The sequence below is a fragment of the Dermochelys coriacea genome, chromosome 8 (assembly GCF_009764565.3).
Source record: "Dermochelys coriacea isolate rDerCor1 chromosome 8, rDerCor1.pri.v4, whole genome shotgun sequence".
NCBI classification, from domain to species: Eukaryota; Metazoa; Chordata; order Testudines; family Dermochelyidae; genus Dermochelys; species Dermochelys coriacea.
This window is the reverse complement of record NC_050075.1, coordinates 80,152,377-80,178,547: the sequence shown is the minus strand read 5'-3', so window position 1 is coordinate 80,178,547 and position 26,171 is coordinate 80,152,377. Positions and strand designations below refer to the sequence as shown.

Here is a 26,171-nt window from a genome sequence, read left to right as displayed (position 1 = left end):
GCTCCTAAGTCACTGAGGTGCTTTTGAAAATTTTACCTCCAGATGTTTTTATGGTAGGGGCTTTTTTTTTCAGTTCATTGTAACATATTATAAACCTGAAATGTTATAATATGCATATTTAAAGATAAATAAGTGGGATTTAGAAACTTCGGTTAAAGAAGCTATTTTCGTCGTTGCCTCTGAAGAGAGCAGACGAAAAGCGAGGTAGGATAAAGGTAGAGGATTTATATGGAAGAAGAACTCCTATGGCCTCTTGGAGTTCTAGGGTTGAACAGCATTTTTTCTCATGTTTCAAGAAACTTGACTCTCTCTTCCTCCAGAATGCTATTTTTTAAAAACAATATTTAGCATGTTTTATTCCATAATTAGAATAGAGTAGAAAGGGATGGTTGCTTGTAAAATGCTCTAGTTCATAAATTCTCTGTGAAATTAAATATGGAGGAATTTTAAATGTATATATTTTACACAGACAATGATAGATGCCCTGGGGATATTTAATGAGGCCAAAAATGTCAATGAAAGAATGATTCAGTGAGGAATAACAAAACATAAAATTTTGTTAATTTTTTGTGTCTGCTGTGCAGTAGAGGGGTGAAGCGCTTAATGTAATAATGCTACATACTACATAAGTTTTGGTGTCCTTCCAATTACTCAACAAAAAACAAAACAAAAAAACCAAAACCAAAAACAAAACCTGAAGTGTTTTGTTTTTGCTTTCTTGTCTTTATTAACATGAAATATTTGTTCAGGTTACTTGAATGTAATTCAAAGTTAGATTTATAAAACTTAGTCAAAAAGTGATTGCCCTATTCTTCTTTCCCTACTGGGTCAAAGACAATCAGGTGTGAAATCAGATGTTCATAGTTCCTCTTGTAGTAAGGAGGAATTTCATGCCATGGGAAGGCCTACCCATTACTCTCCTTTAACGAGATTAGGCCTCAAAGGGAATGTGTTTTATTTCCCCCTTTCAGGGGGGATGTGCTAAATATTTTACGGATCATTCACTAAAATTATTTAATTTTAGTTTGCTCTAACACTGATTAAAATAATTTCTTCATACAAAACTTGTTTTCTAGTTATTGACTACTGTGTTCCTATTTCCATGATTCCTAAAGCCAGTGATAATGTGTATTCCTCACTACTCTCATTGCTGGGTTCTTTTAAACTAACATTCTGGGAGAGAAATGAAGTTAGGGGTTATGGAATAATTAGTGAGTACTGATTATGCTTCCTTTTAAACAGGGGTGACCAACTTACAGACTGTGAGCTGTACACTGTCCACCAGAGCATTTCATAATGCCCGTGGCTGGTTTCAACACAATATACTAACAGCCGATTCTTTAGCGTTTTGTCATCATGTTCACATAATTTTAGTTTACACTAATGTATAAATAGACAATACTGAACTTAGAAACAGCCTCTAAATACATACAAAACAAGTTGAACTTAAAATATAAATCAACACGTGACTTTAAATCTTATTAAAATATGTAGAATCTGTTTGCCCAACACAAGGTTGTGCTTAGGTTTACATGTCCCTCCTGCATAATAAAGTTGGGCACCACTTCTTTAAACATTGCTCAAGTCTTTAAGACTGTATCTGCTCTGAGGATTTTTTGAATTTCCCCCTGCACTAATGCCTCTTCCCCCTGTGCCAGCAATGCAGACCAGCCACTGGCATTTTTATCCTAGTGTTGTCTAACTTCAGATCTAGGTGGCATGGTGGTAAAAATACCAGTGGCTAGTCTGCTTTAGGGATCCCACCATTTGCTAGCATTGCTGGAGCTGCACCAGTACTAGAGCAATGGTAGGAGAATTTTAAAAAATGTTCTGTATAGATGAGGCATACCTATTCTTTGAGTAAGCAAACAAAGGAACGTCCTTACTCATCAGATGATTGTTTTTAGCTAATCATAAAACAGAATTTTCTTTTTTAGCAGCAGAAATGACAATATATTTGTTAAAATATGTTTCTGTATACTACTCAGAAAATGCTTGATTATGTTGAATTTCTTTTAGAAATTACTTGTAGCAAAACTCATCAATACAGAAAACCTACCACTGCTAATCTCATGTTATGTGGAGTGACCCCAAGAAAACAAAATAAGCATGAGTTATTAATAGTGATTCTCTAAAAAAGCCCCTGTTTTTCATTGCATCTATAAAATATTCTATACTGATTTGGCTGATAAAGACCTTCTAGGATTAAAATATCTGAAAAGGGATCTTGGATTACAATATGCTAGTGCACATTTTAAACAGTCATCCAGAATTGTACTGTTGCTACATTGCTTTAATTTCAAATGGGAAATTAATTCCTTAAACGTTTATTCTCTGACTGAGGGCATCTCTAATGCGCAGTGTTGTAGCCCTGTGTTTTGTCTTCGCTTGCAATAATGCTGTACAATTTGTACTTCTGCTTGCAATCAGCCTTTAAATAAAGGTGATGGGGGGGGAGGCAATAAGAACTATTTTGTTCTCCAATTACTGAAAGTATAACTTTAAAAAAAAAAAGTTTGCCTTAGATGAATGTAGATTATTTGCAAAGGGCAGGTTTTTTCCAATCAATTTGAGAATACTTAACATCATCACCTTAAAGACTGCTTGCGTGTACAGTATTGTGGGTCATCTGATTTAAAGTAGATTAAGTAATTTATATAGAAATATGTAGTACTTCAAAAGAGTTAGGAGTCTACTAGAGATACTGTAGAAATCTTAGAAATGCTGGTGCTTGCTTTGTGTTTAGTAAAGGCAATTAATCTATTTAGTGTACGAGAACTGAAGAGGAGTTTATCATGTACTTTTATTTAGAGCAACCATACTTAATAGATATGTTGTGCAGAGGTTTGAAACGTGTTTAGTGAATTGAACTTGAGACTTTTTTTTGTATTTTCAGTGAAAGAGTTCCTAGCCAAAGCCAAAGAAGATTTCTTAAGAAAATGGGAAAGCCCCCCTCAGGTAAGGAACTGTGATTTAAAATACAAATGCATTGCATGACTCTTACTGGTAGCTTTTCTGGAAATGAGTTCAGTATCCAGTACTCAGATACTACTGTGGTGGACACTGCAGAAAATTGAAGATATTTTTCAGTACAAAAACCGTTGAGGGAGTGTGCGTGCTAAGAATTTAACATCATTGTTGGTAATTGCAGTTGAGATCAGCAAAGATGCTTTGGTTGTTGGTGTCAGAAGCTTGGGAAAGAGCATTTTTAGTGATGGGTTACTTGCTATGAAATTCATTCTCTCTGACAATTTGATTGTTTGAATCTCGCCACTCTTATGACCTATTACAATTGGCTTTTCATAACAGGACACGTTGGTATATCCTGGACATTCCCCTTGGAAATTTCTCTCCTGGTTGGTAATCCTTTGGTTTTAGGGAGAAGTTTCCCTCTTGATGAGCGAGATTGCATAGTATATGTTTCCTATTTTGAGAAAAAGTTGTAATTTTACTTTTTCAAATAGCATTCACATATTGTGGTGATAGATATCTTTTATAAATGTTCAAATATGAATTCTAGACAATGTATGAATGGTAGTTCCTCAACACATTCCCACATAGAATTCTCTTTAGCACTTAATTGTGGAAACTTGATGACTGTAGCCTTTTGCAAGTTTTGTTTTTTTTTCTTGTGTTAACATCATGATCTCTTTGCAGCTAAATTCCCACTGCTTGCTAGATACCATCTTGATAACAATATTTCTGTCATTTTAAAACATAAATTAAATCCCTTTCTATATTAATGCAAGCACTCTTACAGTTCTCTCAATCCAAGTTCATTGTGTGAAATTATATTAACATTAGTTAGCGCTCTAGTTTCTTTTAGCTTTGACAGAAGAAATTGCATCCATCCTCTTTAATAAATTACTACATTTTCCATCACTAAGTGTCTCTATGTACCAAAAAATAATGATTATTTATTAATCTGTTATACTTGTTGTGTACATGTAGAATACTGCTGGCCTAGATGATTTTGAGAGACAAAAAACCCTTGGAACAGGATCATTTGGGCGAGTTATGTTGGTGAAATATAAATCAACAGAACAGTATTATGCTATGAAGATACTGGATAAACAGAAGGTTGGAGCATGTTATAATTATACTAATTTGTGTGGTTAAAAACTGTCTTTGCTAGTAGAGCGCATGCTGTTCATTGAAATCGTTGTGTGTGGTTTGAAAAAATGTTGCATCCTATTTTCACTTTTCATGCTGTTACAGTGGGTTTTAGCTGGCACTTGTGCCTCTGACAGGAAAATAGAATTGTTGTTTTGTTTTTTTTTAAACAACTCTGCAAGAGAATTGCATTGTCCTGAGGATTCAATATTTTTTTAAAAGCATAAGTAAAAAATAAATCCTTCAGTCTAGTCAAAGCATAACACAATTGGATGATCATAGTTCATTCCCTGGCTCTTTGGATATGTAGTGTTTCGAAGAGAATACATTTGGTTCACCCATTTTTATTTTTTTTTTTTGTCCATTGTCCTATTGTCTTTTCTCTCTCTCCCTCTCTCTCTCTCTCTCTCTTTTTTTTTTAAATTGTATGGATTTTTTTTCTTTTTATAACCTATTTTGATTAGGGCTGTTAATTAATCGCAGTTAACACCTGCTTTAACTTAAAGCAAAATTAATGCATTAATCGCATATCTTTGGGCAGGATGGGAGGCGGTGGCGGCAGGAGGACTGTGCAGCTCTGGAGGCGGGGGAGGGAGGGCTAGAGCAACCCCAACCTGCAGCTTCCCAGGCAGCAGGGGGTCTGGAGCAGCCCCAGCCTGTAGCTTCCTAGGCTGCGGGGATAGGATTGCTAGGCGCCTGGTTTTCAACCAGAAAATGGACCCTGGCGGCTCCTGTCAGCACAGCTGACCTGGCCATTAAAAGTCCGGTTGGCCACATCAGCTGGCTCTGCACAGCTCCTGGAAGTGGCTGGTATGTCCTGCTGGCTCCTAGGCACAGGGGCGGCCAGGGGTTTCTGCGTGCTGTCACTGTCGGCATGCACTTCCCCCACAGCTCCAATTGGCTGTGGTTCCTGGACAATGGGAACTGCAGAGTCGGCACATGGGGTGCGGGCAGCAATCAGAGCTCCCCTGGCTGCCCCTGTGCCTAGGAGCTGGCGGAACATGCCAGCCACAGCAGTCAACCAGGATCTATGGCCAGCGGGAGCTACCGGAGCTGGGGGAACCATGCCTACAGACGGAGGCAGCGCATGGAGACCCCTGACCACCCAGGAGCCGGAGGGGCATGTTGCCGCTTCCTGAGAGACGCCTGATGTAAGCACCGCCCATAGCCTGCACCCCCTCCTGCACCTGAACCCCCTACCCCAGCCCTAAGCCCCCTCCCGTACCCAAACTCCTTCCCAGAGCCTGCACCCCTACCCGCTGTCCCAGCCCAGAGTTCCCTCCAGCAACCCAAACCCCTCATCCCTGGCCCCATCCCAGAGACTGCACCCCCAGCCCAGTGAAAATGAGTAAGTGAGAGAAGGTGGGGCAGAGCGAGCGAAGGAGGGAGGGAGGATGGAGTGAGCAGTGGCAGGGCCTGGGGAAGAGGCGGGGGAAGGGTGTTCAGTTTTCTGCAATCAGAAAGTTGGGAACCAAAGCCAGCGGGGAGGGGCTGGAGTCCTGCTCCCCGAGGGGGAGCTGAAGCCCAGAGCCCCCAGCCCTGAGCTTACATTTGAAAATATAGAAAACCCCCCAAAAATTTAAATAAATGGTGTTCTAATATTATTTAATGGCGTGATTAAAACTGATTAATCGTGATTAATTTTTTAATTGCTTGACAGCCTTAATTTTTATTATTTTCTTGGGTTTTGCCCCCCCTCCCATTTCCCCATTCAAAGGAAGGCTGCATGTTGCCAGGACAGGTGAGCTTAGTCCCAAGGGAACAAAGATGAGCAAGATGGCCAGTTGGCTGTTGTTTGAATGTGCAGCCCTCTACTCATGAGCTACTCCTATGTCTTGCTGGAGTTTTGACTGTTGGGAAGGCAGTCACTTTCAAAGGAGGTGTCTGCTGTTTGTCCTGTATTCAGGATGGTGCAGCTTTCACTGCTACACTGCTCCTGCTCTGCCCCCTGAAATAGTTTGGTATCACTAGATTGGGTAATCCTATACATGTGCAAAATAAACCATATATATTGTACTGGCACTAAATTTTAAAGAGTAAAATTTTCAAGTGCAGAGAATTTGACACATAATGTATTAATTAGATATTTCTAAGAAGAGATTTTGTTTTGGCATGCATCTGATTAAATATATACCATGTGTAGTACTCTTTGCTTACTACAATTAGTACTATTGACAGTTCAAATAGTATGTAAAGAAGATCTAATTGGTTGTTTCTTGTTAGGTAGTTCCTACATTTTTCTATTATGATTGTGCAAAATCTCTTTGCTTCATAGCAGCCATTAGCAACGATGTTTCACAGAATATGCTAAAAAGATCATGTTAAAAAAGTACAGAAACAGCTGATTTTAAAGATAACATCTTCTGCTCAAATGTAACTGACTAGGGTTTAGATGGGATCTGCTCAAACATTCTTCAGCATAAGCAAACTGTATTGTGCATAGCAGTGGTTCTCAAACTTTTGTACTGGTGACCCCTTTCACATAGCAAGTTTCTGAGTGCAACCCCCCTTATAAATTAAAAACACTTTTTAATATATTTAACACCATTATAAATGCTGGAAGCAAAGTGGGGTTTGGGGTGGAGGCTGAAAGCTTGTGACCCCCATGTAATAACCTCGTGACCCCTTCAGGGGTCCTGCCCACCAGTTTGAAAATCCCTGGTGTATATTGAGCTTCTAAAATTGAAAATTATCTTGCTACATGTTGATGCAATGTAGCTCAAGAACGTTGAAGGACACTTTGGATCAAGAGTCCACAAATTTTTCATAGCGTGAACCACAAGCTAATAGAGATTGTCCAGTTAGATAATTTCATCTCCATTCTTTATACCATAGTCAACCTCCGTGTTCATTCATGATCATTTAACATACCTGTAGCAGCTTTGGGTAATTACTGTAGTAATTGCTTAGGGTATGTCTACAATGGCAAGTTTCTACGCCACAAGTTATGCCACTTTTATTAAAACACTGGAATTAAGCCACTGTTGCATATCCACACTGTACTCCTTGTGATGCTGGAGCGCATCCAGTTTAGCAGCTCTTGCAACAGCAAAGACAGCAGTGCATTGTGGTAGCTATCCCACTGTGCAGTTGGCCGCAGGATGCTTTGGGAAGGGTTTGCAATGCCTCATGGGTCAGGCACAGCATCACATGATGCAGGTTTCCCAATCCCATTGTTCCAGGGGCATCCTACTGCCAGCTGCTTTTCAACTGAAGTGGGGGGGAGGGGGGCAGAGTGTCTGACAGGGTGTGTGTGGGTGGGTGTGGAGGGGGGAGAGAGACAGTGTGTTTCGGGGGACAGAGAGTGTGACAGCAAGCTGTCTTGTAAGTTCAGAGGGCGGCAGAAAACAACCAGTCCTGAGGGCGGGGGAAACCGCAACATCAGCCCCCGGCTTCCTCCCTGGACGCTCTGCACAGCAATATCTCTCTCTCTCTCACTCACTCTTACACACACACACACACACACACACACACACACACACACACACACACACACACACACACACACACACACACACACACACACACACCCCTCTCTGTTCACCAGCATGAGAATTCCACATTAACAGTTTGCTTTGTGTCCCAGAGCAGATCAGTACAGCACACAACAGCTGTCAGAAACAGTGCTTTGAAAGGGGAGGGGCACGTCTTCAGGGCAGCTAAGTTCAAATTAACGAGCAGAGCTGTCACTTGAGGCATTATGGGACACCTCTGGAGGCCAGTTACAGCGCAGAAAGCAATCAAGTGACTACACTGTCAATAGAGTACTGGAGCCTCTGCACCTGAGGAGTTTCTGTGCACAGTTGGCTTGGTAATGTGTACACGTCTGCAGTTTGAGTGCAAAAAGCTGCTTTACTGCGCAGAAACTTGGCAGTATAGACAAGCCCTTAGATGGAGGAGTAAATCTAGGAAAGAATTGAAAATATTTTTAGCGCTCTGATTTAGCAGCTGGAAATAAAGAGGAGGGCCAACACTGTGCACAGCTTTCCACAGACTACAGAGAGAACTGCTGTTTTACACATTTGCTATCTATTGAAAATTGAAATGCCTTGCTAAGGTTTGAATCACTTCTGTTATGCCACTCTACATTTTATTAATAGTTTTTTAATCACATCTACATTAGATTCAATAAACACTACCTTTAAGAACTGTAAGGTTCTCAAGACTAAGACTTCTCATATTATTTGTAAGGCACTATGATACATTTATGATACTATATAAATTTAATGCAAAAAATACATTAAAAGAACAGTAAGCTTACAAAGCAAAGGGCTCAAAAATTAGGAAATGTCAGAATTAAGGTTGCCCATACAATTTTAATTCAGTTTCTTGCACATACTCATTATCTATAAAATAAGATTCCAGAAATGTCACTCCGTGTGTTGCACTGAAGCCTAAAATGGCTGAGTCAGTGTGAAGAGATGGAAACAGCTACAAGCATGGTTGAGAGCACTTTTTGTTCATCATATTACCAGGTTGTCATCACTGGGATTTGCAATCTGTTATCATCCAGGTTTTAAATTCTCAGCCATTTTGACTTTACAGATTCATCCCTGTGACAGCAAAGTGTATATCTGTGCCCTGCCAAGAGTTCTTAGATCATTGTGATGTTTGAGTGACCTCTAATAATCACCACCCTTACACTACTGTGAATTCTAGTTAACATCTTGCAACTGTGTGTGATGTCCTATCATCTAAGAGAGAGGGGAGGAGATCTGACTCGTTAAAGAGAATTGTATGCAGTTTTCAGTCAGCTGAAGAAAGTTTGCTTTCCCTTCCACAGACAAATGAATTTGATGTATTTTCTTCTCAAAAACTACACCAGATTCAGCACTTACAAATCCCTCAGAAGTCCAGAGTTTGTGGTCATGGAGACTGCTTTTGTCTAGCGTCAATAACATAACATGTTGGCCCCTAATGCAAAATGTCATCGTGATTCAGTGTTTCCTTTCTATATTCTAAGTCAAGGTCCATCAAGGCTTAAAAATTTAATCAAAAAAACTGTCCTTTCTTGGTACAGCATATTAGTAAAGTGATGTTGCTTGGTTATTTTCATTACATAGTTACTTTTTTGAAAGGGCAAACTGAGTTGATTTGGTGAGAGTAAATATCTGGGTTTGTGATTCGTCTCAGAAGAGAGGTTTAAAACAAAACAAAACCAAAAAGAAGAAAAACATCCTCATACAAAATTTTGAGGGGGGCATTTCTACATATTACAGCTATTTTGCAACCAAAATAACTAATACAAGTCAATTTTCAGACTTGGCTGGGAACTTGGCATATCAGTTATTTACAGTAGTAAGATCAGATTTCTATTTAACAAAAAGTATTTTTGAGTGGCTCCAATTTTATCCTGATTTTTGTTGGCTTGTTTGCTCTGTTTTGTGTTTTTAAAAAAAAATTTACATGTTGCCTAAAATTGCTTTAGAAAGCCTATATTATTTGATAAAATTAATTCACCTTAGAGAGATTTTAATAGCTTATCACCTTGATAATGAGATGGGATACAAAGCCTTTCACCTTCAGGTAACCAGTTCAAAGCTGACCCAGATCATTAGTAACGGAAGGCGGTTCTCAAGTCATAAGCACTTCCACCAGTTCTCACAATGGGGTATTGATAAATTGAGTGATGGAAAATTGGAGTGATTACTTAATGCGGGAGTTAAAAAAAGGAGATAGAATTATTTCCTATTAGCAATAGAAAAACAGAGAGCTGGAACCTACCATTTACTGCCTTTGGCAGTAAAACATTTATAGTAGCATCCAAGCAGAGGACAAGACTCAGATTTAGACACTGTTGCTAGGAGGCCTTGGAATTACTGTATACAGCAGAATATAAGAAACCTATTGTGAAGTGTGGCAGATGCGACTGTTAGAATCATAGAATCATAGAATATCAGGGTTGGAAGGGACCTCAGGAGATCATCTAGTCCAACCCCCTGCTCAAAGCAGGACCAATCCCCAATTTTTGCCCCAAATCCCTAAATGGCCCCCTCAAGGATTGAACTCACAACCCTGGGTTTAGCAAGCCAATGCTCAAACCATGTTCTGAGTAAGGAAATTATTAGTTAAACCCAAATTTTCCATTATCTTCTCCTGGCTGTTAAGTGGGCTTTCCAAAATGAGTGGGTCTCAGTCCTGTTCCTTGTGAATAAGTATGTTTCACCCACAAAACTCATCATTAGAACTAATCAACACCCTTATTGATAGTCTCAGCATCGAATGGGTATGGAGATTCAGTACCCTGTCACTGCTACAGATGACTGCCATTAGGTCAGCTGGGTGCATTGTAATGGATGTGTGAAATTTGCCCCATTGGTTCCTGTGCTCCAATTTTGGTGATCTAAAAAGGCCTTCAGTTACTAAAGATATCCATTAACCATGTTTTAAGAATTGTAAAGTCTCTTAATTTTAAGGAAGGAAATTCTAAATATGACTTTGTATGGTTGTTGTACCAGAAAGCCTTTCATTTAGCCATGTGTATCTACATGTTTCACATTTCAGTTCAACTTTAATATGTTTATTGGAAAACATAAGATCTGTTTAGACTGAAAAATTTAAAGATTGTTTGTTTGTAGGTTGTCAAACTGAAGCAAATAGAACACACGCTGAATGAAAAGAGAATATTACAGGCAGTGAACTTTCCTTTCCTTGTGAGACTGGAGTATTCTTTTAAGGTAAATATTTTGAAAGCAGTTGCTTCAAAATGTGAATGAAGTATATGCTCACATTTTAGATTTGTACAGATAACTTTCTTGCTCAATCTGTAAAGCCATTGCACTATAATGCAGTTATGATAAAGTACATCACATCCTCCTAAGAATTATTAATGCAAAATTAATTTTCTTCTCTGCCAGGGGTAATATAAAGTATGTGCTTTGTGTTCAAAATACTAAGTAAATTATGAGTAATATGCAGTCATTACATTTACATTTACATTACAATTCATCCTTTTGGTAAAAAGTACTTTGCATAAAACCTTTCCGTGAAGGGACACTATCAATTTGAAATGTAGCCAATTATTTTTGTGTTGTTAGGCTTTGCATTTTTTAGTGTCATTTCTCTAATCTTTCAGTCGTAATAATCTAAATGATAATTGTAAAAATCATTGGTAAAACTTTCAAATAGAAGTAACATTTAAAGTTCATGCTGTCCCTTTAACTGTAGTTCTGGGGAGAATTATGCTAAAGCAAAAAGACTAGGTCTTTCTCCATCATTCTTCTTTCCACTATCAACACCAGCCTATATATATATACACACACACCAATAAAGTACATGTGTACGTTACATGAAGAAGCACATTATCTATTTTGTGTGTGTTGGCATTTTGGTTGTATTTGAAAAAGACTTAAGACCTTGTGCCTCTGCTCCTATCTGCTAAGCTAAAGCCCTTCTTCTCCTTCAGGAGAATAAGGGCTTGTCTATACTACACAATTTGTTGGCAAAAGTCAGCTTTTGTCAACAAAACAGTGGAGGTGTAAATCTCCTCCCACTGACAAAATTCTCCTGCTTTGATGGCCAAGTAAAACCACCTTGACGAGAATCTTTTGCGGTAAAGTTAGATCAACAAAGAGTCAGTGTAGACACTGCATTCGTTATGTCGCCGTAACTGATCTCCAGGAGGTATCCCACAATGCCCACCATGACCACTCTGCTCAAGGTTTTGAACTCAGCTCCCTGCAGCCAGCTACACAGGCATGCGTCTCCTCCACTTTCAGGGCCCCAGGAAGTTTTGAAATTGCTCAGCGTGGAAAGCTATTGGCAAAAAGCGCACTCCTGATTGGACTACAGGGAAGTGAGTGGATCTCCTTGGTCTGGGTGGAGAGGAGGCTGTGGCAGTACTCTGAGGGAATCATGGAATAAAACATTAACATGGAATCCTACTCTCCCTGGTACTAGGACCACAGTGGCAGGCAGGGTGGGCAGCTGCTGGGGATAGGGGGGAGAGACTTGTGCTGTGCAGAGGTGAGGACTGATGTCGGGATGTCCCCCTTCCCCCACTGGTATACTAGTCTCCACTGAGCTGCGGTGGCGGGTGCTGTGCACCAGACTGTCTGTGCACCAGCTTCTGTCTCAGGACTGGCTGTTTCTGGCTGCTGTCTGAACATATAGACAGCATGCTGACACACTCACTCTCCCCCAACACACACTCTGTGTCTGTAACTCTTGTCACACATGCTCAACTCCCCCCCCCCCCACACACACACACAGTTATGTGGGCTTCTTGTGTTCATGTTCAGTAGTGTCAGTTTGGTCATATTACCGAGTGCTACTTTAAAAAGTGGTTTAAAATGTGTTACTTTTCAGGCACATACAGTAATCATTACAAGGTTCATAGCATGGTGCAAACAAACAATGCCAGGCTCAGTACACTACAGCAACACACATTACTGTGGCTCGGTCTTAATATGCTCTTCCAGCCGAATAGCCCTCCGTTGGGCTCCTCTTACAGACTTGTGTTCATAACGCGCAGCACAATACTGAATAGCAGTGCAGGATCCATGCTTTCTGACAGAGATGATTGGGTTGCAGGTTAGCAGGGCAGTTGAAAAGTGTTTGTCAATCTAGTAAAATGACCATGGAATGACAGGATTGAGAAGCCGTCATCATGTGATAGCTACCCACAGTGCACTGCTCTCTGTGTCGATGCAAGAGGTGCTATTGTGGATGTGCTCCATCGACACAAGGAGCATAGTGTGGACATGAAACAGCAGTTTAATTACAGTAGTGGCTGTCCGTCGACGTAACTTGTGTCAACAAACCTTGTAGTGTAGACAAGTCCCAAGATTCAGTAAGTATTGGAGAAATCCATATTACACATTTTTGCTTGATGACCTTTGTAACATCTGTGACATACTCTAAAATGAGGCAGACATACAAGAAATAGAAGCTAAAGAGAGTATGAGGGAACTTAATGTTATGATCTTGTTGATCAGGTGACATTCTAAATTCCTTCTCTTCAGATTATTTTAACCACAGGTGCCTCTTAACTATGAAAAGTGTGTGTATAGATGGGTGGTGCGCAGTGTGGGATGTATGCTTCGAAAGCATGAGCTTTCCAAGAGTCAGTTACATATCAGCATCTTGGGAGCTGGGGATGCCCACTCTATATTAGAAGGACCTTCAAAACTGATGTGAAAACATAGTTGAAAACTAGCCATATACCCCACGTGAAATTCAATATAATTCCAATTATCCAAATTCCTTTTATCTGATAATCCTAGTTATGTGATCCACAGCATGTCCTCCATGCAGCCCTGTGTTAGTGAATAGCACTTCTGTTTGTTCAAATGTCCCGTTATTTGAAACTTTTGGGTGCCCCCAAGCCATTCAAATAAACGGGTGCATGCTGTATATTGATGAGCAAAGGAGAACTTGAAAATAACATGAGAAATTTTCATCTTCCAGTGGGCAGGAATCTTTCAGAATAACTACAGTTACTTTAATGACAATCTTTATGCTCCATTTGGAAGAATTTTTTAAGTGCGGCTAACATTGTCTGCATGTATGTTTTGTGAGACACATTTATATATCTTATGGAGGCATGTCCCTAATGAGAATAATAGACATACAAAAGTGTAGGGCTACAAGAGATCATGTAGTCTATCCCCCTGCACTGAGCCAATGCCCACTAAATCTACACCATCCCCAAAAGGTAAAAACAACAAGGGGTCCTTGTGGTGCATTAGAAACTAACAAATTTATTTGGGCATAAGCTTTTGTGGGCTAGAACCCACTTCATCAGATGCATGGAGTGGAAAATACAGTAGTAGGTATATATACACAGTACATGAAAAGGTGGGAGTTGCTCTTCCAAGTGGGGAGTCAGTGCTAACGAGACAATTCAATTAACGATAGAATACCAAGGGAGGAAAAATCCAGAACCCTGCCTTGTTGAGCCAGACATGCTAGTCTGCTGCAACACAGACCCAGGTCTGGTCCACGCCCCCAAAGCTACAGACTTGAATGAAAAACTGCTTTGGCACCCAGATACCCAGTTCCGAATAGGATCCATTTCCAAATAAATCCTTTTTACTGTGTATAAAGCTTAAACTCATAAATTGTCTGTGTTCTATAACACAGAGCGATATGCCCAGCTGTTTGCTCCCCCAGATATTAATCACTTACTCTGGGTTAATTAATAAACAAAAGTGATTTAATTAAGTATAAAAAGTAGGATTTAAGTGGTTTCAAGTAATAACAGACAGAACTAAGTAAGTTACCAAGCAAATTAAAACAAAACAGACAAGTCTAAGCCTGTTACATTTAAGAATACAGGTAAACTGAATACAGGTAAATCTCACCCTCAGAGATGTTCCAATAAGATTTTTTTGCAGACTGGACTCCTTCTTAGTCTAGGCCCAATCCTTTCCCCAGTACAGTTCTTCTTAGTTCCAGCTCAGGTGGTAATTAGGGAATTTCTCATGACTGGCAGCCCCTTTTGTTCTGTTCTACCCCCTTTTATAGCTTTGGCACAAGGTGGGAATCTTTTGTCTCTCTGGGCCCCTACCCCTCCCTCTAAATGGAAAAGCACCAAGTTTAAGATGGATTCCAGTACCAGGTGACATGATCACATGTCCTGTGAGACCCCAAGCCTCCATTCTTCCAGGCCTGACTCACAGGAATGCAGGAAGGCTTACAAATAATTAGCCATTTACAACCAATTGTCCTAGTCAATGGGAGCCATCAAGATTCTAAACCACCATTAATGGACCACACTTTGCATAATTACAATAGGACCTCAGAGTAATACTTCATATTTCTAGTTTTAATACAAGAATGATACATTCATACATATAGGATGAACACACTCAGTAAATTATAAGCTTTGTAATGATACCTTACAAAAACAGTTTGCGTAAAGCATATTCCAGTTACATTGTAGTCACACTCATTAGCATATTTTCATAAAACATATGGAATGCAAATGTCACAGTGGTCTGTGTCTGACTTTTCTACCAACTACTATATGTTGTTTTGTGTTGAGTATGTGGTTAGAGATTAATCTTTTAATTCTTTAGTAAAAAGTAAAATGTGCTTTATTTGAAAAATTGTTTTCTTTAGAGATTCTAGAATGTTGAATTCTTAATATTTATGTGTATCTTTTTATTTGATGTTTAGGACAATTCTAATTTATACATGATTATGGAATATGTCCCTGGTGGTGAAATGTTCTCACATCTAAGAAGAATTGGAAGATTCAGGTAAGATACTTAATTAGATTATTCCTTCAGAAATAAAAATCTAAAATTTCTAGTTAGTGTATTTTTTTTCTTAAAACTGTAATCATTAAGGAAAAGAGATTTAATTACATGATATGGGTACATGCATTTTAATTTTTCCCCTTGTCAGTGAGCTGAAATGAGGCAGTGAAAGTCTCCTAATTACATGTATTAGTTTGCAATTAGTTAATGTAGGCATTCATAATCTGTACAAGAGAGAATCCTGGGACTAGTGTATAGATTGTTGTTGGCAATGTTTTTGGTTTCCAAAAGTCAATCCAAAAGACCAAGTGAAATGAAAACATTATCTTGCAACAAAGCACAAATTAAATAAACAGAAAGATTTATCCTATGGAGCACGTTATCCCCTTGTCTTGCATGTGCAATTTTAAATGTTATAAATCCTTGAGGATTGAGATTACGGGTAGTTGGATACTAAAATCTTGTTGCTTGCCTTTGTTCTTTTTCTATCATATAAATAACCAGGAAACAATTGCTTGATATTTAAATTGTCTACAGCTTTAAGATTGTGGCATTTTATATTGTAACTCCTTAAGGTTATTGTTAGAGGCATAATAATGTTTTAATTCATTGCAGTGAACCACATGCACGGTTTTATGCAGCTCAGATAGTGCTAACATTTGAGTACCTCCATTCACTAGACCTCATCTACCGAGATCTAAAGCCTGAAAATCTTTTAATAGACCAACAAGGATATATCCAGGTATGATGCAGGTGAACGTTTATATGTTTGAGAGTTTTGTGTTATGCTGGAGGTTGGGTAGTTTCTAGGAAGTGCATCTATGAATTATGGGCAGTCACAAACCTTGTTGAAGCTGGTAGATGTGACAGTCATCTTCCATTCAGTCTAAATGAGGGACTAGTTAAATGTCCTTATGTTTAGTAATGGCTGAAACAATAAGAAGCCACTGCCCAAATCTCTGACCGTCATGGGAAGGCTGGAGTAGGTGCTGAGCTATGCAGTCTGAAAAGTTTTTCCCTGGGTCTGAATGCAAGTGAATGGGTGAATATTGTTTGGTGGAGCTGTTTGTGACTATGAGCCAGAAACGGATAGGCCAACAGGAAAGGAAGCAGAGAGCCAGGAGAGACAGTAAGTGAAGCACTGGTGACTTGGCCTTGAGAGAGAACCAAAAGAGAGCTTTTTGGGCAAAGTTCCGATTGGGAAGAGACTTGCAATTGTGAGCAAAGAAACTGTCTCCTGTTTGGTTCCTACTGTGTTTAAGGAAACAGAACTTTATGCACATTATTTGTAAATCCACAGGATAGCATCAGAGAAATAACTCACTATCATCAACTTCTCCTCCTAATGGAAACAACCTGCAAGACTGCATATATTGGTAACCACTCGGGCTAAAAAGGCGTAAAAATTTAGATTTATGCAAATGTAAATATTTGAATCTCACAGTACAACTGTTGAATTCAATTAGCAAGTTCTTGACATTTCAGGAAAACTCCCATAAGGCACCTTCCACATAAATCTCAAGATTGTTAACTGTGCATTGCTTCAAACAACATAACTGCAAATAAAAATTCTCTTTAAGTTTGATTAACAGTGTGACTGAAATTATAAAACAGAAAACCTTAATAGTTTGTCCACTCAGCCTAAAAGCACAAATGGAAAAGAACAAAGATCAGTGTTTGTGATTTGGCTATTTTCAGTAAAGTCTTCGCAAGAGCCATCTGTCTTTGCAAGAGAAAAGAATATGTATTTGTCTTATACTGAATAAATGGGTTTTGGATCATCATAAATGATTTTTTGAGCAGTGGCAAGTCAGATAATTTTATTATTATTATTATTTATTTATTATTAGCATTTTTTCCTCCACCAAAATAATAATAAACAAAGATGTATGCCCTATTTATGTGGAAGAAGACTGGAACTTTCACTTACATAAAGAAATACCTTAGTAGTGGAGCTATGGAAACATTCCTCTTCCATTTTGCATCTCTTTGCACCTGAAGGAGTTTGTATTGAATAGTATATAGTGTCTGAGAAAGTGTTTCAGAGGGATTAAATCAGAAGTTACTATCATCTGAAAAGACCTCCTCTATGATAGCTTACTCGATTACATAATGTTAGATTGCTGCTGCCAAAAGGGTACATATAATCCTTATGCAATTTTGCAGTAAAAATCTCCCAGATTTTCAAGGAGTTGCTGATCTCTTGACCAGCTGTTTTTTTTTCTGATCCAGTTGTTATTTATAGCACCTACAGAAGTTATGATCCATTTATCAATAAACACATTTTTCAACATTTATAGCTATATTTAATAAAAAGACTACATTTATATTTAATAAAAAGTAACAGTAAGAACTAACATTTAATACATGTATAATTCATCTGTAAAATAATAATCCATTGTTTGCTCTCATTGTTTTGCATTTTTTTAATACAGTGGCTTGTGCTAAGGGTGGAGTACCAGCCATATCTTTCCTTTTTTTAGTTTTATCCTTTTTTTCATAAGTTTTTGTCTGAACTAAAGGATCAAAATAACTGGCTAACAAGATGAAGTCTTATACTATATTGAACAAGTTATAACTGGTGAATTGCTTCTGTGGATGAAGATACTTTTCAGAACATCCTCCCAATTGAAATTTTTTTTAAACTACATTTAAAAATAATTACAAGTACTTTTCTTTGTGCTCCAGGTCACAGACTTTGGGTTCGCGAAAAGAGTAAAAGGAAGGACTTGGACGTTATGTGGAACACCAGAATACTTGGCTCCTGAAATAATTCTCAGCAAGGTATTTCAATATATATATCTTAAGAATAAGCACTGTCTTGTTGTTCAGGCCTGACATTTGATCCAATTTAGCATTATTAATTTAATGATCGGCATTTGAAGCAGCTGCAGTAGCTAGGCAGCTGTGAAAATCGGTCCCTGAATTGCCAGTCCTTAGTAAAGTACACAAAATGCAATCATCTATGTTAATTAGAGATTATTAAAAAATACTCCAAATTATCTCTTAGTACACTCTCTTAATGCAACCTTGCAAAATTCTGTTTTCACATTTGCAAGTAACTTTTTGCGGGGCAGGAAGCAAATTATAATTAGGCGGGTTTTTTTCACTAGCATTTTTCATAAGTGTATGCCAGTTTTGCCTGCTCTGGTATATTTTCATGTTTTAATGAACTAGTAAAAAATTTTAGGAGGTAACCAGACCTGCATACTGGATAAACCAATAGGTATTTAGGAATCACCCCACTGAGGGAGTGTTTCAACCTGTAAGCATTATGCATTAAATCTTCTTCTTTTTTTAAAAGCCTTTTTAAATATAAATAAAAAAGTCAAATGTGACACTAATCTTTAAGCATAACTGTCTTATCTCACATCATCTCTTTCTTCAAATAATACAAGTATCTGAATGGAGAGGATATTATAATAATTAACACTTGGCTTTTATCCATAGATCTCAAAGTGCTTTACAAAGGAAAGCAAGTATCATTATCTCTGTTTTACCGATGCCTCCTTATTACACAATATCTTATCTATTGTCTGTAAAAGTCAATCGAAACTACTTGTAATCTTCCAAGGTCTTAGTGCAGGTGACGGTTCTCTTGAAACTTTTGGTGGTGATAATAGTTCTTAGCCGGTGTATCTTAATACACTTAACATGTAATGCAGCACAGGAAGCTGCATTCCTTCCCCTCTCACTTCAGTATATTGATATTAATTTTTTCAGGGAGGACATTGAAGCTTGAGCTCAGGTCCTGGTAAGATCTCAGAAAAAGAATGTATTTTTAAGTGTACTGTTTGCAAATGTATTTGTACTTTAAGTAATATATTTTCAGAGTAAATCGCTTTTGTTACAAAAAAAGTGTTTTTCAGATAAATTTTAAGTACAGGTCAGTTAATAGATGAATCAATAACGGCTAAATAACTAAATATTTTAAAACTGGTTTCTATTAAAAGCTTTGAGAGGTTCCATTTTAACTTAACTAATAAGTTTTAAGATACTAAAATAATATTGGAAGAGGCCCTAGAGGTTTTTCGCCTTTCTCTGTAGCATGGGGCATGGGGCACGGGTCACTTGAGGGAGGCTTCTCTGCTCCTTGAAGTCTTTAAACCATGATTTAAGGACTTCAATAGCTCAGACAGAGGTGAGGTTTTTCGTAGGAGTGGGTGGGTGAGATTCTGTGGCCTGTGTTGTGCAGGAGGTTGGACTAGATGATCAGAATGGTCCCTTCTGACCTTAATATCTATGAATATGAAGAATGAAACAGAGTATATACATTCCTAGAGGCATGATTGTACTCAATGAAATGTCCAATTCACTCTGAAACTAAGTTTCTTTCAAATAAAGACCTGGGCCCCAATATTTCTTCTCTGTGGGTGGGTTGCTATGTGGGTGCTATCTGCTTTCTTCTGGGTGGGTGGGTTGTTGCACCTGTGCAGAGTCCCATTGGTTTCACTGGGGCTCTGCCCAAGCACAGCAATCTGTGCAAAAAGTTTCAAGAACTGAGCCGTGAACTTAATCTCATAGTGCATCATCCATGTGTGTTTTAAGTCTACTACAAACTGGAAGTCATGAGGCAATTAATTTTGAACTATTCTGTTTTAATGTTTTATACTAATACTATATATTTTGTATTTGTAAGTGTATAGGAACTCTTAAATCTTATTAGCTATGATAAAACAGTAATATTTCCCCTTTATCTCACAGGGTTACAACAAAGCAGTGGACTGGTGGGCATTAGGAGTGTTAATCTATGAAATGGCCGCTGGATATCCTCCATTCTTTGCAGATCAACCAATTCAAATTTATGAAAAGATAGTTTCTGGAAAGGTATGCAAAAACTGTCTATTTTTAAATTTTTTTTTGTACCATTGTCTTTGCACAGCTTTTCCTGTAGCCTGATTGTCTGCTGAGTGGATCCACAATTCACTGATTTATTAGAGGTTGAGCGATTTAGATAGAGAATTAGAAAATTCCAGTCCATAACATGTACTTTTGAATCCATGGACATCCTTACTGCAATAATAATTTTTAAAAAGTGCATACATTTTTTTAACTCTCTGAAATATTGGATACAATTAACTTAGGCTTGAATAGAGACTGGGAATGGATGAGTCATTACACAAAGTAAAACTATTTCCCCATGGTATTTCTCCCTCCCACCCCACCCGCCACTGTTCCTCTGATATTCTTGTTAACTGCTGGAATTAGCCTACCTTGCTTGTCACCATGAAAGGTTTTCCTCCTTTTCCCCCCCACTGCTGCTGGTGATGGCTTATCTTAAGTGATCACTCTCCTTACAGTGTGTATGATAAACCCATTGTTTCATGTTCTCTGTGCGTGTATATAAATCTCTCCTCTGTTTTTTCCACCAAATGCATCCGATGAAGTGAGCTGTAGCTCACGAAAGCTTATGCTCTAATAAATTTGTTAGTCTCTAAGGTGCCACAAGTACTCCTTTTCTTTTTTTGAAATATTACTGTGTTTAAAGTTTAAAAACTCAGATTCTTGCATTCCCAGACCCCGAATTTTATGTTTCCATGTTTAAAAGAAAATGGCGAAGTAATCCAGTAGGTATACGTCACAAATCCGCAGGATCGATGCTACACCCCAAGCTTTGAACAGTCTTTAGGAGGCACCTTCAGTGTGCCTACTCCTGCCCAGAGTAGGCCAGGTGGCCTCACTGCCTCCTTTAGACTGAACATCTGGGGCTCCAGCACTCCTGTTTCACACCATGAAGTCTGCTGAGCAAATCCAACTGAGATAGACTCGGTTGGTCCCTGGTAGAGACTTGTGCATTCTTAAGAGACTAATGAACCTCACCAAGCATTTGCAGAGACACTCAGTGTTGTCAAAACAATGGGGTTTATTAGTCAACATTGCAATGGGAATTCTTAGGTTAGCACAGAGAAGGGAAGGTTAAAGCATAGCCCATTCCGGTTAACCTAGAGTTCAGCCAAGGTGTAATGAGCCCCATTGTTCAAGTTCTGTCTTTCTCTCAGGCCTGGTCTGTGCTACAGAGTTAGGTCAATGTAAGGCAGCTTACGTCGACCTAACTCTGTAAGAGTCTACACTAAAATGCAGCTCCCACCAATGTAACTCACCCACTACACAGACTTAATAATTCCACCTCCATGAGAGCCCTTAAGTCAATATAGTTAAGTCAGCGCAGTATCAGTGTAAACACTGCATTGCTTACATCCACTGTTACTGATTTTCAGAAGACTTCCCACAATCTTCTTTATGCACAGCGTTCCTCAGATGACCAGGACTCGTCACCGAATTTGGTCCGTTGGTTGGATCATTAGCTTCCCTGTCTTGGGCTAGGGACTAACAGGGAGAGCGACATGAATGCTGATCCATGCCCTCCCACAATGCCCACACTGAAAGTTAAATCAGTGCAAACACTCCTGGTGAAGACTTGCACCGCCGACATAAGGAGAATAGTGTGGACAAGCAAAAGTGATTTAATTACTGTGGCGACTATAAATTGACATAACTGAGGTCAACTTAATTTTGTAGTGTAGATTTAACCTTGGGTCGATTTAATTTTGTAGTGTGGACTTGCCCTCAATCTGACCTCTTTGGTCACTTCCCAGGTGAGAGTCCCAACTCTCTCAAGAAGGAAAAATAAATCCTGTAAGATTTAAACCAGTTAAAGGATAATCCTTTTATTGTACTAAGGTATTATAGCTCCATCTGTGGCAAAGTACATTTTAAGAAATGCTAATAATCTGATATCTGGAATATGTAGGGAAACAATAAGAAATTTGGAAGAGGGTGGCAGTTTCAAGAAGAAAAGGGAGGTTCTGTGTAAGAGAGAAGATATTCCACAAGCAGTGGAGGCATAAATGGGAAAGAGACTTCCTTCCTGTGCAGACATGAAAGAGAATCAATTTAAGCTGTTCAGTCAGTGGAACCCAGTATTCATGACAAAGACTGCAATGAAATAGTGTTAAAAGGATAGTGGAGATGAGGTACATTTTCTCCATTTATGGGGGAATGCCCCAAAATTAATCTTTGGGGAATAGATATAATTTAAAATAATCAAAATTATGAGGTTTCATATGATTAGGCCAATATGCATCAGTGCAGGAGCTTTTTTCCTCATTCCACTCCATGTGGAGAACCAAAGTAAAAATGTACTATGAGGCAAGAAATTCTTAACAGTTTTACTTCGCTGATCACTTGCTGACAGGAGTTATCTATGGGGAGGGGAAAGGGGAACAACTGAACAGTTTGTAGGAGGCAGCAACATGTGAGACAGGGTAAAAAAGAAAACTAGAAGAGAAAGAAGAGGATAGCCTATTAGTAGGGCCCTACCAAATTCATGTCCATTTTGATCAATTTCACAGCCATGGGGTTTTAAAAATAGTAAATTTCATGATTTCAGCTTTTTAAATCTGAAATTTCATGGTGTTGTAATTGTAGGGGTCCAGACCCAAAAAGGAGTTGTGGGGGGGAGGGGTCGCAAGGTTATTGTAGGGGGGGTTGTGGTACTGCTACCATGACTTCTGTGCTGCTGCTGGCGGCAGTGCTGCCTGCAGAGTTGTGCAGCTGGAGAGTGGTAGCTGCTGGGTGGGAGCCCAGCTCTTAAGGCAGAGCTGATGCCAACAGCAGCACTGTAGAAGTAAAAGTGACATGGTATGGTATTGCCACCCTTACTTCTGTGCTGCTGTTAGTGGGGAGCTGCCTTCAGAGCTGGGTGCCTGGCCAACAACCACCACTCTCTGGTCGCCCAGCTCTGAAGGCAGCGCAGAAGTAAGAGTGGCAATACCATGACCCCGCCTAAAATAACCTTGCAACACCCCCTTGCAACTCGCTTTTGGGTCAGGACCCAATTTGAGAAACAGGGGGAGACCAGATTTCATGGTCTGTGACACGTTTTTCATGGCTGTGAATTCCTGTAAAAATAGGTTATTAATTTACATTTTGCGTAAAGTATTGACTTTTAGAATGACCACAAATGCCAATAAAATTCTCTTTACTGAAAGATTCTTTAAACTGCCTATTCATTAAAGATTTATCTTCATATTGGAAAAAAAAGGTTAATTTTTGCAGTCATTAATGTACCTAAAGCTTCTCTAGTTTTATCATTCAATATTTTTACTGACTCTGGGAAGGTAGGATGGTCTGGTGGATTGGGCACTGGATTTTGAACTCAAGAGAATTGGGTTCAGTTCTCAGCTCAGCCACAAATTTCCTATGTGACCTTGGACAAGTCATTTAACCTACCCTCTGCCTCAGTTCCCCATCAGTAAAATGGGATTAACGTTTTCCTGCCTTTCAAAGTGTTTTGAGGATAATATTCATTCGTAATTGTAAGGCACTCAGATACTACACTAATGAGAGCCATACACATGCCAAGACAGATAAATAGGAGGAGTATACTTAGCTATCAGAGCTCATGTTTTTGCCACATCTCTTCACAGATTAAATAATTCTGCAGACTGCATTTAACTCTTAAGTTAATTATTTAATGACATTACATATCTACAGAACACCATTGACCAACTGGGCATAATGAGTGCCAAATTCTGGAAGCATGGATATGGCAAGAGAGACTCCTCTCTTCCCCCTTCCCCCCCAATTTCAGATCCTGCATTAGATTTTTCTGATGGTGCTTCTTGAATCATTAAGGCCCTGTAAAACTATGCAGCAAAACCTGTATCAGCTAGATCTTCTTTAAACACTGTTGAAGCATAGTTCATGCTAACCTGGTTTACATTGCCAGTGCAGACTGGATATGACTATTTTGTGTTTGAGATGATCTGTTAGATAGTCACAAATTTACTTTGACAAGGCAAACAAACTTTCATATATTTAAACAATGCTCAGAATTGTTCAGCTAAAAGCTTGATTGGCCGTGTATATGCTATCTATAGAGAGATTACAGTATAGGTAAATTTCTAGATTGAATTCCCACACATGACTGCTGAGTGTGCAATTAGTAACTAATTAGAAACCGGATCCTCTTAATCCGATATTTGAGTTCATTAGCTATGGGATGCCCTTATAATGGTAATTAACTAAAAACAAAACACCAGAGTCAAGCAGTGTTGGGATTCCCTCTGAGACTTTTTCCACTCATCTTTTCCAGAGCACGTTGTCCAGTTCTCAAAGAACACTTTATGCAGTTACCTGGAATTCAGAAAACTTAGTTCAACTCCAGATTTCTCGGGCATCTTTATTTGGCATTCAGAAAAGCTATGCTGAGTTGATCCTACTCAAGTGTAGGGGGCAGGTATAGAGTGTACCACATGTCCAAAGTTACACAAAAAACATTATACTGCATTTGCTATACATTGCATCACATGTTATTGGATTGGTTACTTTCCAAGAACCAATCCCTGTGCAGCATGCTCTGTCCGTGCATTGTCCACACTCAACCTCCTCTTGAACATTCCTAACTTATTTTGTCCATTGTTACCTTGTTCATAGTGTGTTGGGGTAAGACCAGATGGCTATAGAAAAGTAGTGGGAGATAGATATATTAGCTCCAGGCTAAACAAATCCTTGGTACCAAGATAAGTGAAATGGCAGCTGCTCCAGGTCAATTAAGATACCTGGAGCTAATTAAGAACTTTCCAGAAGGCAGGGAGGATGCTAGGTTCATTGGGACACCTGAAGCCCAATTAGGGGCTGGCTGAAACTACTTAAAAGCCTCCCAGTTAGTCAGGTGGGTGTGCATGTCAGGAGCTGTGGGAGGAAATTGCGCTGTTGGAGAGACTGAATAGTACACACCATATCAGGCACAAGGAAGGAGGTAGCTGGGATAAGCATGAAGTGGCGTTTGAGGAAGTGAGGGCTGCTGTGGGGGAAGTAGCCCAGGGAATTGTACATGTCATGTTTCTAAAAGGTCAGCTACCATAGCTGATACTATTAGGGTCCCTGGGCTGGAGCCCGGAGTAGAGAGTGAGCCCAGGCTCCCACACACCCCTGATTAATCACTGAGACTGGGAGACAACAGAGACTGTGCAAGGAAGGATAACTTCTCCTCATCTCCCTTGCTGGCTTATGATGAAAATGGCTCAGTAGACTGTGACCCTTGTCTCTAGAGAGAGAAGGGTTATGTGGAGGATCACAGTGAGCCTCTGAGGCTAGTGAAATCGGCCAGGAAATGCGGGACCCACGGAGGCAAGGACAGAGCTTTGTCACAATAGTAAATGTTTCCCAGGGTATTCTGCCTCTTATCTTGGCTGTCTCAGACATTCTATCTTTTTAGCCTACTGACCTATTTACTTATCTTATTTAGCACAAACATTCTGTTTTCAGCATAATGATCTGTTTACCTCCCTAATTCTATCCACTAAGAAATGACCTCTCCCTTCAGGTGTTGCCTACTCTTGTTAGTCCAGGCCTCAGCTACAAACAATCGTATGCTTTCGGCTTAACCTTTCTCAGTTCTGTAAGGAAAAATAAATCCTGTAAGATTTAAACCAGTTAAAGATAAGCCTTTTATTGTACTAAGGAGTTATAGCTCCAACTGTGGCAATGTGAATTTTAGTAGTTTCATCATTATCTCATGTATTTTGTTTTTATTTTGTAGGAATTTTTAATAAGTATTTCTATTTCCCTGTCAGTTTTCACAGATTTTATATATTCAGTCTTCTTTTCTATAATTATGATTTTCCAAATCAGAATTAAAATTGCTGTTTTCATTCTTCAACTTTTTATTTATCTGATTTCAACAACATAAGTGGGATACAAACCACCATTTGTGTGCATAAGTCAGGCAATTATCCCCTCTTTACTGACAAAATCAGTTATATTCTCAAAAATGGGGAGGCAAAATCTGATGCTAGCTTAAAATTTGGCTTTAAAAATTATTTGATGAAGGGGGACCCAGAAGTGTTG

At 39.0% G+C, this 26,171-nt stretch overlaps 1 protein-coding gene across 6 annotated transcripts in view; it reads left to right on the top strand.

Moving 5' to 3' along the window:
- The window catches only part of PRKACB (protein kinase cAMP-activated catalytic subunit beta), a 110,746-nt gene that overhangs the window by 74,815 nt on the left and 9,760 nt on the right, over nt 1-26,171 (top strand). For all 6 annotated transcript variants that reach the window (XM_038413472.2, XM_043520374.1, XM_043520376.1 and 3 more), the window contains 7 exons: nt 2,897-2,958; nt 3,952-4,080; nt 10,692-10,790; nt 15,235-15,317; nt 15,933-16,059; nt 18,006-18,101; nt 20,022-20,144. In XM_038413472.2, coding sequence (XP_038269400.1) covers nt 2,897-2,958; nt 3,952-4,080; nt 10,692-10,790; nt 15,235-15,317; nt 15,933-16,059; nt 18,006-18,101; nt 20,022-20,144 — 719 coding nt within the window. The remainder of the gene's footprint in view (nt 1-2,896; nt 2,959-3,951; nt 4,081-10,691; nt 10,791-15,234; nt 15,318-15,932; nt 16,060-18,005; nt 18,102-20,021; nt 20,145-26,171) is intronic.